The 12,323-nt window shown below is 40.0% G+C and overlaps 1 protein-coding gene across 1 annotated transcript in view; it reads left to right on the forward strand.

Moving 5' to 3' along the window:
- Positions 1-12,323, forward strand: part of SCFD2 (sec1 family domain containing 2) — a 208,187-nt gene that overhangs the window by 24,265 nt on the left and 171,599 nt on the right. Inside the window, exon 3 of the mRNA XM_054202188.1 lies at positions 12,055-12,182. Coding sequence (XP_054058163.1) covers positions 12,055-12,182 — 128 coding nt within the window. The remainder of the gene's footprint in view (positions 1-12,054; positions 12,183-12,323) is intronic.

Raw genomic sequence — 12,323 nt, forward strand, 5'->3', positions numbered from 1 at the left:
TGATAGCTGCTGAAGAAAAATAATCTTATAGCAGTTATCACCCGCATATGAAATTGCAAAGCTAAGTCTGTTTGCTTATGTGACTCCCAGTATGTGTACGTGACAGTCTTAGCATAGAATCCCAGGTTGGAAGGGACCGCACAGATCATCTGGTTCAACCTTTCTTGGCAACGGCACGATCTAGACAAGATGGCCCAACACCCCCTCCAGCTCAGTCTTAAAAGTGTCCAATGCTGGGGAATCCACCACTTCCTGGGGAGATTATTCCAGTGGCAGGTTGTTCTCATTGTGGAAAATTGTCCTCTTGTATCCAATCGGAATCTCCCCAGAAGTAACTCATCTTTTCCATGTGACTCCTTGTAAAAAGAGAGCCTCCACTTTCTTTGTAACCACCTTTTAAATACTGGAACATGGTGATAAGGTCTCCCCTAAATCTTTTCTCAAGGCTGAGAAAATTTAAATTAAAATTTTCCAAAGGGAACAGGAGCTTTGGTGTTCTGGTCAGTAACCCAATTCAGAGTTCTAATAATTTTGTAATTTGCAGACAACAAGGCATTATGGAATTAAGCACTAGTTCTCCTTTTCACAGGGTGGTTTGGAGAAGGAAGAGTTCTGATATAAGTAGTTTCTCCCTGCAACGTTGGCCTCTTCTGCTTCTCAGGTTTTTTTTACACATTTTGATGTACTGCACTTGGATGCAACAGAGCATATAGGGGAAGACAATTTATATACGTATATGTATTTCCCCCCCCCGATGTCACAAATAGATCTGGTTTACCTGCGCACACAGCTTTGTTAGTGTTGGCATGGGTCATCTGCAGAAGGATAGCTGAGAGAGGTGAGTTAGTCCAAGAGTTGCAGAGATTTTGGATGATGTTTGGTCCACAAGCGGACCCCTCTTGATCTTGAGACCTGTTGTATTTGTAAGGCTTTCATGTGTTCTCAGGGCTGCTGGTCACAAGCTTATACATGAAATATAACGCATCACTGCTGTAGGTTAACAACCAGCGTGGACTTAGGTTAGAGGGTTTATGTTGATTGTGGCAGTGGTAAGATATTTATACAATATTACAATTTTGGGGGTATATTTTTATTCCACCTATGGAATGTCTGAGGAATATTTTCCTACTCGCTTTGTTCTGATTATGTAGCATTTTCTAGAAAGCCACAGTTGGTAAATTTTAAAGTTGCTCTATAAAAGAACTACTAGTCATTCTGTAAATCCTGCAAACTAAGAATTCTGGCTCAATATGAAGTTTATCTTCTTATCTCTTCTATTACTAAGAAAGAAGAAAAGAAAGTGTAGTTAAAGGAAACTGCCTTAATGTTTTACAGCATATAATCCAATTGAATACTCCATACTATATTGCTTCCTTATGTTTCACCTTTGCTCGACCTTGAAGTTTACAGGTTCAACTGGATATTAATGATCTTGGGTATAGCTAAAATAAACAGAACACAAAGGTGATGAGAACCCATAGCTCCCCAAACTATTAATCGGACTGTGTGGTTTTGTTCTTAACACAGGAAAATGCTATATTGGCTGTCTGTAATCAGATGAAACATTGTTGAAGTGCTGTCTGTCTAAACGATTATTCAGTGTGACCGTATCAGTTCAAATATATTTATATAGTAAATTGTATTGCAAAAAGATTTGAATGTTTTCTAGGAAGTTTTTCACTAGCAACCGCTCTAATAGTTAGCTCATACAGAAATTCTGTGTTACTAGTCTATGTAAATGGAATAGAATAAGATGATCTATAAATTAATTTTCTATTCAGATACAGTGTGTGTGCATGTGCGTTTGTGCCGACTTTTGTTATGGTAAAATACGGTCCACAGATTACTTTTCTGTTGTCTTGAATTATTTTGCTATTTTCGTTTAGTGCACACTGGTGTCATTGGTTTACACTATTCCTCTTTGATACTGGAACCAGCAATGAGTGGAGTTGCATTACTTTGCAGTAACATCATGCCGTGCGCAGCTGCGTTGTCTCATGTATGTGGTCATCAGCAAGTAAAGTTGTTCTGTGTCGTGGATGCTGAAGTATATGTTAAAAGTTTTGGCTTTCTGAAGCCAAAAAACTTCTTGTATGTGTATCGTAGCATACATATATATAAATACGTCTATATTTAGATCAACATGAAACAGGACTGTGGTTAAGATGCTTGTCCTTACAAGTTTACATGATGCTTGGCTCGAGGAAATGTTTGATAAAACTTAAGGCGGTGGGTTTGGCAAGTGACGAACCTGCTTCAGATGGTGGTTGACCACAGTCATCGGACTGTGTACATACTCTGTTTTGTAAGTATGGCCATCTGTAAAATAGATGTAAGAATGAGCCAGAAAAGTTAATTTTTTTTTTTTAATTAAAAAAAAAAGGTAAAACGTAGAATTCTGTGTTACCATTCACTTTTGTTGGGAGTTTTTTTCCCCTGCTTTTTAATCAATTCCTGATAGGAACCTTGCCAACCTTTTAATAATTAATTGTTAAATTTTTTTGTAATTCACTTCACCCATGGGACCAAAAATTGTCAAATTTTATGAGTCTGATTTACCGTCCATTATCTGTGAAGGGGCGGGGAGAGGAATTCAGCCCCAAGCAAAGAGCCGTAGGTAAACAGAGCAGTTGTGGGGCAGTTTGGGGTTGCCGTGTTGGTTGTGTTCATAAGAACCTCCCCAGTTGTTTGGTTTTAAGTTCTCCCATGCTCCACTGATAACAGGGAGCATTTTTCTTCCTGGTTTGGCATATAGTGGTCATGGTTTTATTGGAACACAACAGTTTATATGAAACATAGTAGTTTTGCAACTTCAAATAACGATGTTGTTTTAAAAACTGTTTTGAGATAATTCTTTCACAATTCTTGTCTGTCTGAAATGAGCTTGTGATTTTGTGTATTCTCAGCATTTTTTAGACTTTTGCTATTATGTCCATGAAAATCCTTCATGCACTTCATTGTAAGATGAACCAAAACTTATTCTCTCATGATGCTCAGTAACAAATTCAAAGAATAATTTCCTGTTCCTGTTGGTCTTAGTCATTGGTCGTGTCTGATGAATCTTATTTTCTCTTCTCCTAGTGGTAATTAACAGCCTCTTTTACCATCCCGCATCGAAAATGATTGCAAAATTTAAATTAAGTTGACCAGGTGTACAGCATTGCCCTGAAGTGTCGGTATCTGTAGGTGTGCCTTTATGGGGGGGATCCATGCTAAGGTGAAAACAGGGGAGAGGAGGCAAAATATTACGGAATTATTGACTTCAAGTGGCAAACTCTATCTTCTTATGAACAAGTCTACTGCATTAGTCCAATTAATGCCATACTTTCTTGGTATGTATACCTGTATATTGAACAACATACAGTGAACTGGCCAATAAGCTCCTGATAAAAATGTGTTACTTCTAGCACTTTACAAATATTTCAGGTAGTCTGGAGGAGAATCTATTGTAAAACTTCGCAGCTAATCATCAGCTCCCATTTTTGCTCATAGGCTTTAGCCTTGCTGGCTGCAAGCTGATTTGCAAGACCTTGAATATTATCTTAGAACTGCTTTTAAAATGCCTGGCAGCTTCTGTTTTATCTGTCTGCTGTTTAAAATGAAGTGTTTTAAAATAAATTGGTGGCAAAAGGTTGTTAAGAAGCTAGTCTGTTTTTAATATTTTTTCTCTGTATCTTTAGAATGATTTTTTTTTAATTAAAAATTTATGCTGCTGGTGTCTTGTAGAAAAGTAATCTGATCGTATAATTTGATAATGAAGTTTGATAACATCTAAGAAATAGTGATTTGGTCATATAGGACTATGTTCCCTGTAGGAATATTTTAACAATACAGAAACATTTATATACTAGGAAATACTCCTAGTCTGGGAATAGTAAATAGCAAAGTATGTCACATAGGCAAGGTCTCTAGTTTTCTTTTTGTGAAAGTTCAGTAGTTTAGTAGTTTACAGAGCTAATAGTATAGAAAATTCTCTTATGTGACCCTTCCTGTTGTAGGACTTGATTTATTTTTTGCTCAACTATCTCATGAAGTACTGAAATATCTTCTGAACTTTGCAGTGCACTTTAATTGGCAGATTAATTTCTCATAGCTTCTTCCATCATTTTTTGTAGTGTGATTGTTACATTAAAATTGCTGTTTGCAGCGTAGAAAAATGCAAAGCTCAAAACTGTATGCGTTGTTGAGGCAGAAAAGTTGGTGTTTTAACAGCACTCCTCATGACCTTTAGTGAATCGATTGTTTTATCAATCAAATTATACTAGTATGAGTTAATTAATTAACTTGATCTTGATGTGACACAGCCTTCCTGGAGCATAGGCAGAAAGGAGGGAGAGGAAAGAAGGGTCTGTATAAACACCACATGCAAAGGCTGGCGCTATCAGCCTGCCATTAGCCCTTTATCTAAGAGGCTCTTGGCATATAAATCAAACAATAACCTCTCTGTTTTGACTCGGTGCCAAAGTACACAGCCACAGTTGAGTCTAGAGGAGATTACACCCACCGAGTGGCTTGAGGGCTTGGAGTGAAACTGGGAAATAACCGTTAAATTATTCAGGAACACTTTTATGTGCTTTAATGTTGGCTGTTGGACTTCTTTTTTTTTTTTTTTTTTTAGTACCATTTGCATGTTCTAATCGTAAAAACCAATACACGGAGGGCATTTTAACACATGTCTAAGTGAGGATGTGAGAATAATGTCCTAAGCTGGATGGCTGTGAAGAGCTCATTTTTTTAAAAAGTTTTGTGTGTTTTGCCATGTTGCAGTATTTTTACCAATCTGTGGTGAGAGTGGTTATGTCCAATGCTCCTTCTGCAGTTTTCTTCAAGCACAATATCAAGATGACATTAGCTTTCTGCCTACCTTTATTTCTACAATTAGGATGGATTGGAAAACAGTTCAAGTTTCTACTGTCTATGGGGAGCGTTTAATTAGGCTGAGCAGATTTGCCGACCATATGAAACGTCCAACAGCTGAATTACAGTCAGCTGCTAAGAGCCATTTCAAAACTTCAAAAAGTTGTCATTTTACTCTCTTAAAAATGAAAAGCGTTGGTCCCTTCTGGGAATGTGCAATTTACATTTATCTGAAAATAAACCCTTTGCGGCTTTTTGTATTTTTCTTTGCAGAAACTCTGGCTGCATCTTCAGCTGAACACACGTTGGCTCGTCCATCGAGTGCTCGCGCTCGGGTTGCGATCAAACACGCTGCAATGCTGGAGATTGAAGTCCTGGAAATACTGATAGCTGTTTCTATATACAAAAATTTTGATAAGTTATATTAGAGCTGTTTGGTTGCTTTCCGTAGGCTAAAATGAAGAACGGCTTCTTCCTCTGAGCCCAGCTGTGTCTGGGCAGCGCGGTGTTGTGGAGGTCAGCTCTTCTCATGCCCATGGCATTCCCTGCAGCATCGAACAGAGGCTGCTCAGGGGAGGCTGTTCCACGCATGGCTGTTGGCTCATTCCCGTGTGAGGACCGCTGTGCATGGAGTGGGGTGCATTTGGGGACTTGGCTGTGTCCCCCCCACAGTTGTCGGGCTGGCGTGCGTCTCCAGGAATGCGCAGTATATCCGGCACAGCCTCCGCTCCCTCCGAAACAGCTGGGGAATTGGAGGAGGGAGGATGTCTCTTGATACGTGGCCCCTCGCTTCAGGCTCGTCACCAAATCGTTGCATCTTATCGCAGGCTTGTGCTTCTCTTCGGTTTATTGGTATTCGAAATCCAGCAATGGATTTGTCTTTTGTGACGGTCCTCTAACCACCCTGGTGGTGTTTTTTGAAGTGCTGTGCACTTAGTGTGGATGTTGTGTCTTCTTTAAACAAATGTGAGTTATTGAAAAGGATAAGTTGGCGGTGGCACGCTTACCTTTTTTGTTTTTTTTTTTTTTAATAGTCGCTCAGTTTTGTGCAGCTTTGTGGTATTAATGAAGCTCTAATTTAATCTTTACTGAATTTTTCCCTCTTCCCTTCCTCTTATGAAAATATACAGGCATAGCTGAGCTGTAAAGCTTTATGGACATAAGGTGAAAGTTTTGCTGATAGAATAACCACAGAATCTGTCTCATGTTGAGACTATCGCAATTTCCTTTCTGATTTTTTTTTTTTTTTAGTCTGTAAAAGTACAAACACAACTACTTCGTTATGCTGAAGTGCTGTCATTTCAGCTGGTTAATTTTTGAAGCCCACTCACTGTTGTTTTCTGCCGCTTATTCAGAGTCTGTGTCAGCAAGTTGCTCTTTGAAATCCCGTGTCCTTTGCCAGGTGTAGAAGTAACCACATTTGCTTATTCTTCCTTCTTTAACATCTTGCTCGTATGATGTCCTCCACCTGGTTATTTGCTGTTTCTGATGTAGGCAGTGCTTTCACCTGACCCCAGGCAGTTTAAAATCAAAACAAAGCTGTACAAAGTCATCTTTTTCTTTCTTGTTTTGAGCTACGGGAGACCTGGGAAGGAAACTGGCTTCTCAGTTTGGCCTTTGAAAAGGTTATGGAAGAGACTCTTGACCTGTTTTTCAGTAAGCCTGGGGACAGGGCAAGGGTTGCATGTAACTGAAAGAAAAAGTTTGTTATGCCAGTGTTTTATAAGCAGAAAACAGGATGACCTGAATTTGTCCTGTTAGGCAAAGCAGTCCAGGCAAAAATCCAGTAATAGATAATGTACATGTCAATTTTATCCTCCTTGACTTGAAAATAGAGCATATTAAAATAATTTGCAATAGCTTGCCAGACACTACAGATGTGGCTGATAATTTTGGTGGTTATGGTATGCTGCTTGGACAACAGTGTTTAATTTGTTTTCATTTGGTTAATTATACATGCTGATTGAAGAAATACATTGCTAAACTAATATTATAAATGCTAAAGGTGTTAAGAATGGCCTATTAGTAGATCTGAAAACATAATCATAAATGGAGAACACTTAGTCGTTGAGTGGACGTATTTTCTCATATGGGCTTATTGCTTTTTCACCATTTGCTCTTGCATTAGTGACCTGGAAGACTGTATTTTAATAATTTATCAGTGACAGACAAGACCTGGAGCAGTAAGGGAAGTAAATATCTTTCTGTACTGGTGGTGTGAAGCAAGAGGTATATCATTTCAGCCAAGTCTAAAATTGTGGTGTTGTGCATTGGAACCCCCCACCTCCATGGTTAATGTGTCCACAGGTTTCTGTCTTTGCCTGTAGGTTTGCATCTGCTCTGAGAGTTTGTTCTCCATTGACTGGCGCTTGATTTCACCTATTTCCAGATTACAACTTCCAGCTTGGTAATAGCATGTCCCAGTGCCACCAACTTCTCCTGTTGTCCCCAAATGTGTTCAAAATGAGTCGCTTTGAGACTAAGCATACAGACAGTCACAGATGGGGACACTTTTAGTCTCTTGGATAACCTTGGTGTTATTGTCCTTGCAGGACTGGACCAGACCAGATCAAGAAAATAAGCTACAATTATTTTAACAGATGCAAGATTAGGCATTTGATTATCAACCTGTAGGATCAAGCAGATTAGTTGAGGGATCGGAGCTGTTGTTAAAAGTCACCAACTTTTTCCTACCTGGCTCAGTGCATAGTGCCGCACGGAACGTGTTGCCACAGCTGAAAGGGGAACCAGTTCCCACCCAGTGAGTGAGTGTTGCTGAAGCGAGCGTGCCATCCCCCAAGAACTGCTTTACAAACTGCACCCTTACTTCTGCTCAGGGCTCTGGCTTTTTCACCTTGGTATCTTGCTCCCAGTGAGCAGCAGATTTCATTGAGCCGTCTTTCCTTGGGGTACTGTACATTTGGGAATCCAGCTAGTTAGCCACTTCACACCTATATTGTTCTAGTCTTGATTTTTATTTTTATTTTTCCATCTCTCCTATCTTTAATTAAAGAAAGAGTCCCTCTGGAGGCTGCAAATCAGAGGTGCTATGAACCACCTGCAGCTGTCTTTGGTCAGCAGAGAACATCCCAGTCTCTGACCTGCTTATCATCAGCACCTGTTTCCTGGCACTGTTGGTAGCTGATGTCTCATTTTTGGATTCGTACAGATTATGGGGTCTGATGATTTGGTCCTTGTTCTCTCTATGTCTTAGTGATTCAGCTTTGAAAACTGGCATGCAAATACCAGAAGTAGGGAAGTTGCGTCTTTTGGGTGTCTAGTGTTCTCCCTCTTCCTTTATAAACTTCTTTGTTGTTTTAAAGTCCAAGTTATATGCAGTTAAATGTTAATTAGTTTGGGATCAGAGAATGGCTTATTAAAAAAAATGTAACGTTTATGTATGAGGGGAAGGGAGAAATTTGCAATTAACAGATGTTTGTCAAAAAACCCCCTTGCTTTATGTATTTCAAATGATATAGCTGTGCCTGACAGGGCTTCTCAAAGACTTTAGCCTTATCTCTGGACAGAATGTAATGTTTTTGTTTAATAAACTTCTAATTTGTCTAGCAGGTAACTGCTATGCTTGTTTTTATTACGTTCTGTTTCTGAGATAGCTGATTGATTAGGTACTATGACCATAACCATAACAGGAAGGGACAGGGTATTAAAACCTGTAAGCAAAACTAAACTTGTTGGTGAAACTGGTTAATGGCAGAAGCCCCTGAATTTTAGTACTCTCTTCTCTTTGCCAGGCATACCATGCCCTGCAAAACATTTGGAGATGCACCAAAGTGTGCACTGTAATATTTACCTATTACTGTGACACTTATTTTGAATGGTGGTTTACAGTTCCTGATCTGTATTGTAGTGAATTATGAAATGTAATGAATTTATTTTTTCTTAAGCAAAACAACATGATTCAGACAACATTTTTAGAGGTTTTGTAATGCATAAATTTTTTTTTTTTTTAAATCTACTTAGTTTCAGAAAACTACTTTCAGAGCACAGTGGTTCACTAGATAACTTGTAAAATCAATAAATAATCCTTGGGAAGTCAAGGAATGCAAGAGGAAGGAGAAATTTGAATTGGAGTACTGGATTGCATACAAATGACTGATTACAGCACCGGTGTCATCGGATTTGGGGCGTTTGGACCAGAGCAGAGGAACTGCAGATGGGAAGAAGAGGAGGGGAAGGGCACCATGACAAGAGCTGGAAGGCAGCCGCAGACAAATGTCTCACCAAAAGAGGAAGATAAGATAATATTGTTTCTGAGTGTTAGAAATCTCTAAAAGGAAAATGTTGTGGTAACTTCTCAGATCAGGCAAGAGGCAACAGCAGAGCCCTGTACTGCCTCTGACTGACCCATTCCCAGCAGCCGTTCCTGCCTTGCCATTGATGAAGTTAAAGAATGGGCAGTCGTTCAAAGGAAAAGCCCTTCTCTGAAGGTGTAATGGAGGGGGAAAAGCGTTTTCAGCAGAAAACATACAAGTACTTTTGTTGCTCTTTTTCCCTATTTTATTTCCAAAAAAAGTGACTGAACACAGGAACTGTTGCTTTCCATGGGTTGACCTAGTCAGTTGGCTGTGTGTGTGAGCTATAAATATATATTGATCTCATCCTGTTATATATTGTTCTAGTGGTTTAGGTATCACATATAGGTATTCTGCAAAGCAGTGGGAAGAAAAATGTCTAGAGAAACTCAGAGAGCCAAGCATACAGGAGCGTGGTTGACCTCCATCTGCTTTTAGGCTGTACCACAGTTGTTTTGCTTTTTGCTATTTTTGGTGTGCTAAAGCAGCCCTCAGGGATCGTGCAAACTTAGGTCCTGGGGATTAAAGAAAACCTACTGTGGCTAAAGGAGGAAGAAAGAGTTTACAAAGCAAAAAGCAAACCACCCTCACTGCCATTTTGTTTTTAGTGCATTAGTGTGACTCATTCTTACTTTTTTATTTGTAAAAGTTTAAAATAATCAGTCTGTTATTTTGGAGGGGTTTTATTGCTTAAACTAGTAGTAGGAAGTAGAAGTACCAGCTGGGACAGGGACTCGTAGTAGTGCTTGTACAGGTACAGTACCCGTTGCTTTCGGAGACCTTGCAGTCTGAATTGGCAGGACTGATCAACACGTGGTGTGGAAGGGGGGAGCAGCAGGGACAAGGGGTAGAAAAATGGTGCAGCCTTATCACATACATTCTGACTTCTGCTGAGGTCTGTAGATGCTTTTGGTATGAATTTTCCACGCTTTACTATTTGCTAAATATCCTCACGAAGTATAGGAGTGAGAAAGAGGAGACTACAAAAACCTGTGCAAAATTTGGGAGACTTTTATTTTGCTTCTTTGTGTTTTTTGTTTTCCTTTGTTTTAAAGTCTTAGCTGCTGGCATCTGTGTTTGTGGGAGAGTCTCTGCTCATATTTGTGGTGATGAAGAGAATTTGGAAAATGAGAACAGGTTAAAATCTTAGAAAACAGAAGCTTGATTTTTCTTCCAAATAGGAAAATAAGTATTTTTAAAAGTAGCTTCCTGCTGGTTTAGGCCTGATTCCTGATCTCTGTAGACTTTTATTCAGAGCTGCATGTTTAGGAAGGGATTAGTTAATGGGCAAAGCGGTGACCTTTTGCAAACCAAACCTCAGGCGTGCTTGTAAATGGCTGTGAGACATACACTGTGAAGGGGATCAACAGGCTGCATTTAAAAGTGGGTAGGACTGAATCATGACAGTTGGATAGATAGTCTGTGAGAACAGCATACCCAAGGATCCATTCCTTAAGGGAGATTGTGTTGAAGCATTTAGTTGCTTTGGAAAGCTCTTTCTTATTTCTTGCATATGTTATAAATGGCCATGCTTTTTCCCTGCGAGGCACCCCCTTGGAGCTGCTGCCCCTGAACAGTGCGCAGCATCAGTGCTCAGATCGCGCTTGGTGGTGGAGAAGAGGGAGCTGCTGCAGATGCCCCGGCTGCTTTGGGATGTGCTGCCTGCTCCCTCCATCACTGGAGGAAGGTGGAGTTGCACTGTGTGAAAGAGAAATGGAAAGACTGTGTCAGGTCATCTGATTTCTTCCTTTCCTAAATCATGGTGATAGGATGAAATTTGTTCTTCCTATTCATTTGTGGTTTGTGCAGAAGAAGGGTAACTCAACCTTCTTCCCACGGTCCTTCCACCCACGCAGGCTTTGACAGAGGATGTGGGTTCCTGGGATGACAGGAGCGGGCCTTGGTGATCCTCTTACCTGGCTTGGGGGAGAGCACGGATTTGCTCAGTCCAGCCCTGCTGTTGCAGCAGAGTGTAAGCACAGCTGCTCTGTAACGGGTGTCAAATTAATTGTTGGGGGTTTTTATTTTCCATGAAACAAAGCTTGTTTTGGCATATTTATAAGCATGTTGTAAATGACATCAAAACGTATTTAGAAGTTAAATGTCTCCTGAGGAAAAAACAGAGGGAAGCTTTCTCTTTAAAAAAGAAAATAAATAAAAACAAAATCCAACACAGTTAATCCCAATGTGTGGCTTTAGCCCCAGGCGAGGGTTTTTCTCCCTTCTCCTTCCCCCCCCTACTGAGAAAACACTGAATTCATTCACAACAGCAACAAATGCAGTGTCCTGGAGGAGAGCACTGACAGGGAACTGAGTGCAGATGAGCCACAGAAATTCCTAATTTGTGCTTAGCAACAGCAACAATAAAAAGGAAATCTGTAAATACGGAAACCATAAGGACAGTTACATTCTGCTATGGACTATTCTTTTCATGGAAGGAGAATCCATGAAACCCAAAGTGACGGGAGTTCATCAAATCATACCAACAGCCTTCAGCGTTGGAAATATTGGCTTTGGGATTGAAACTCTCTTGGGGAAGTTAGAGCCCATCCTTTCCATGTCTTTTTGGTAACTGAAGAAGTTTGAACTGTTTCTGGTTGAACAGTAGTGATTACCTTGAGGCTGACATGCTTATTTATTATATGTGAATTCTAACACTTTATAATTAATAGCAAAAAAAAATCTAGATTTTTTTTTTCTGTGAAACTGTAGTAACTGTTCCCCTAAGACAAATCAAGCTTTTGTGTCACTTTATTTTTGCTTGTATCCATCCCACCTCAGAGGAGTTACTAAGTAGAAGCACTCATCTTAAAATATAAATGTCGTCTTAAGCTTACTCCATTATTCAAGCAATGTTTAGTGTAACCCTGTCATTTTCTTATAGTGATCCAGCTGCCAAAGCTCTCTGGGAGTCCTTCATGAACCTCAAACAAAAGGAAGCTGTGATGGAGGCGAGGAGACACCTTGTGGAGGCCGCGAGCAGAGAAAATTTACCTATTAAGATGAGCATGGGTGAGTGGCGTATGACATGCTCTTCCCTACATAGTGGAAATGCGAAAGATGATGTCAGCTCCTCTTCTTCCACTTAACTTTCTCGGGGAAAACCTTATCCCCATCCTTGTCGACAGATTTTGGGTGAGCATCGTGGCTACC

The sequence above is a fragment of the Rissa tridactyla genome, chromosome 5 (genome assembly GCF_028500815.1).
Source record: "Rissa tridactyla isolate bRisTri1 chromosome 5, bRisTri1.patW.cur.20221130, whole genome shotgun sequence".
Taxonomy (NCBI): domain Eukaryota; kingdom Metazoa; phylum Chordata; class Aves; order Charadriiformes; family Laridae; genus Rissa; species Rissa tridactyla.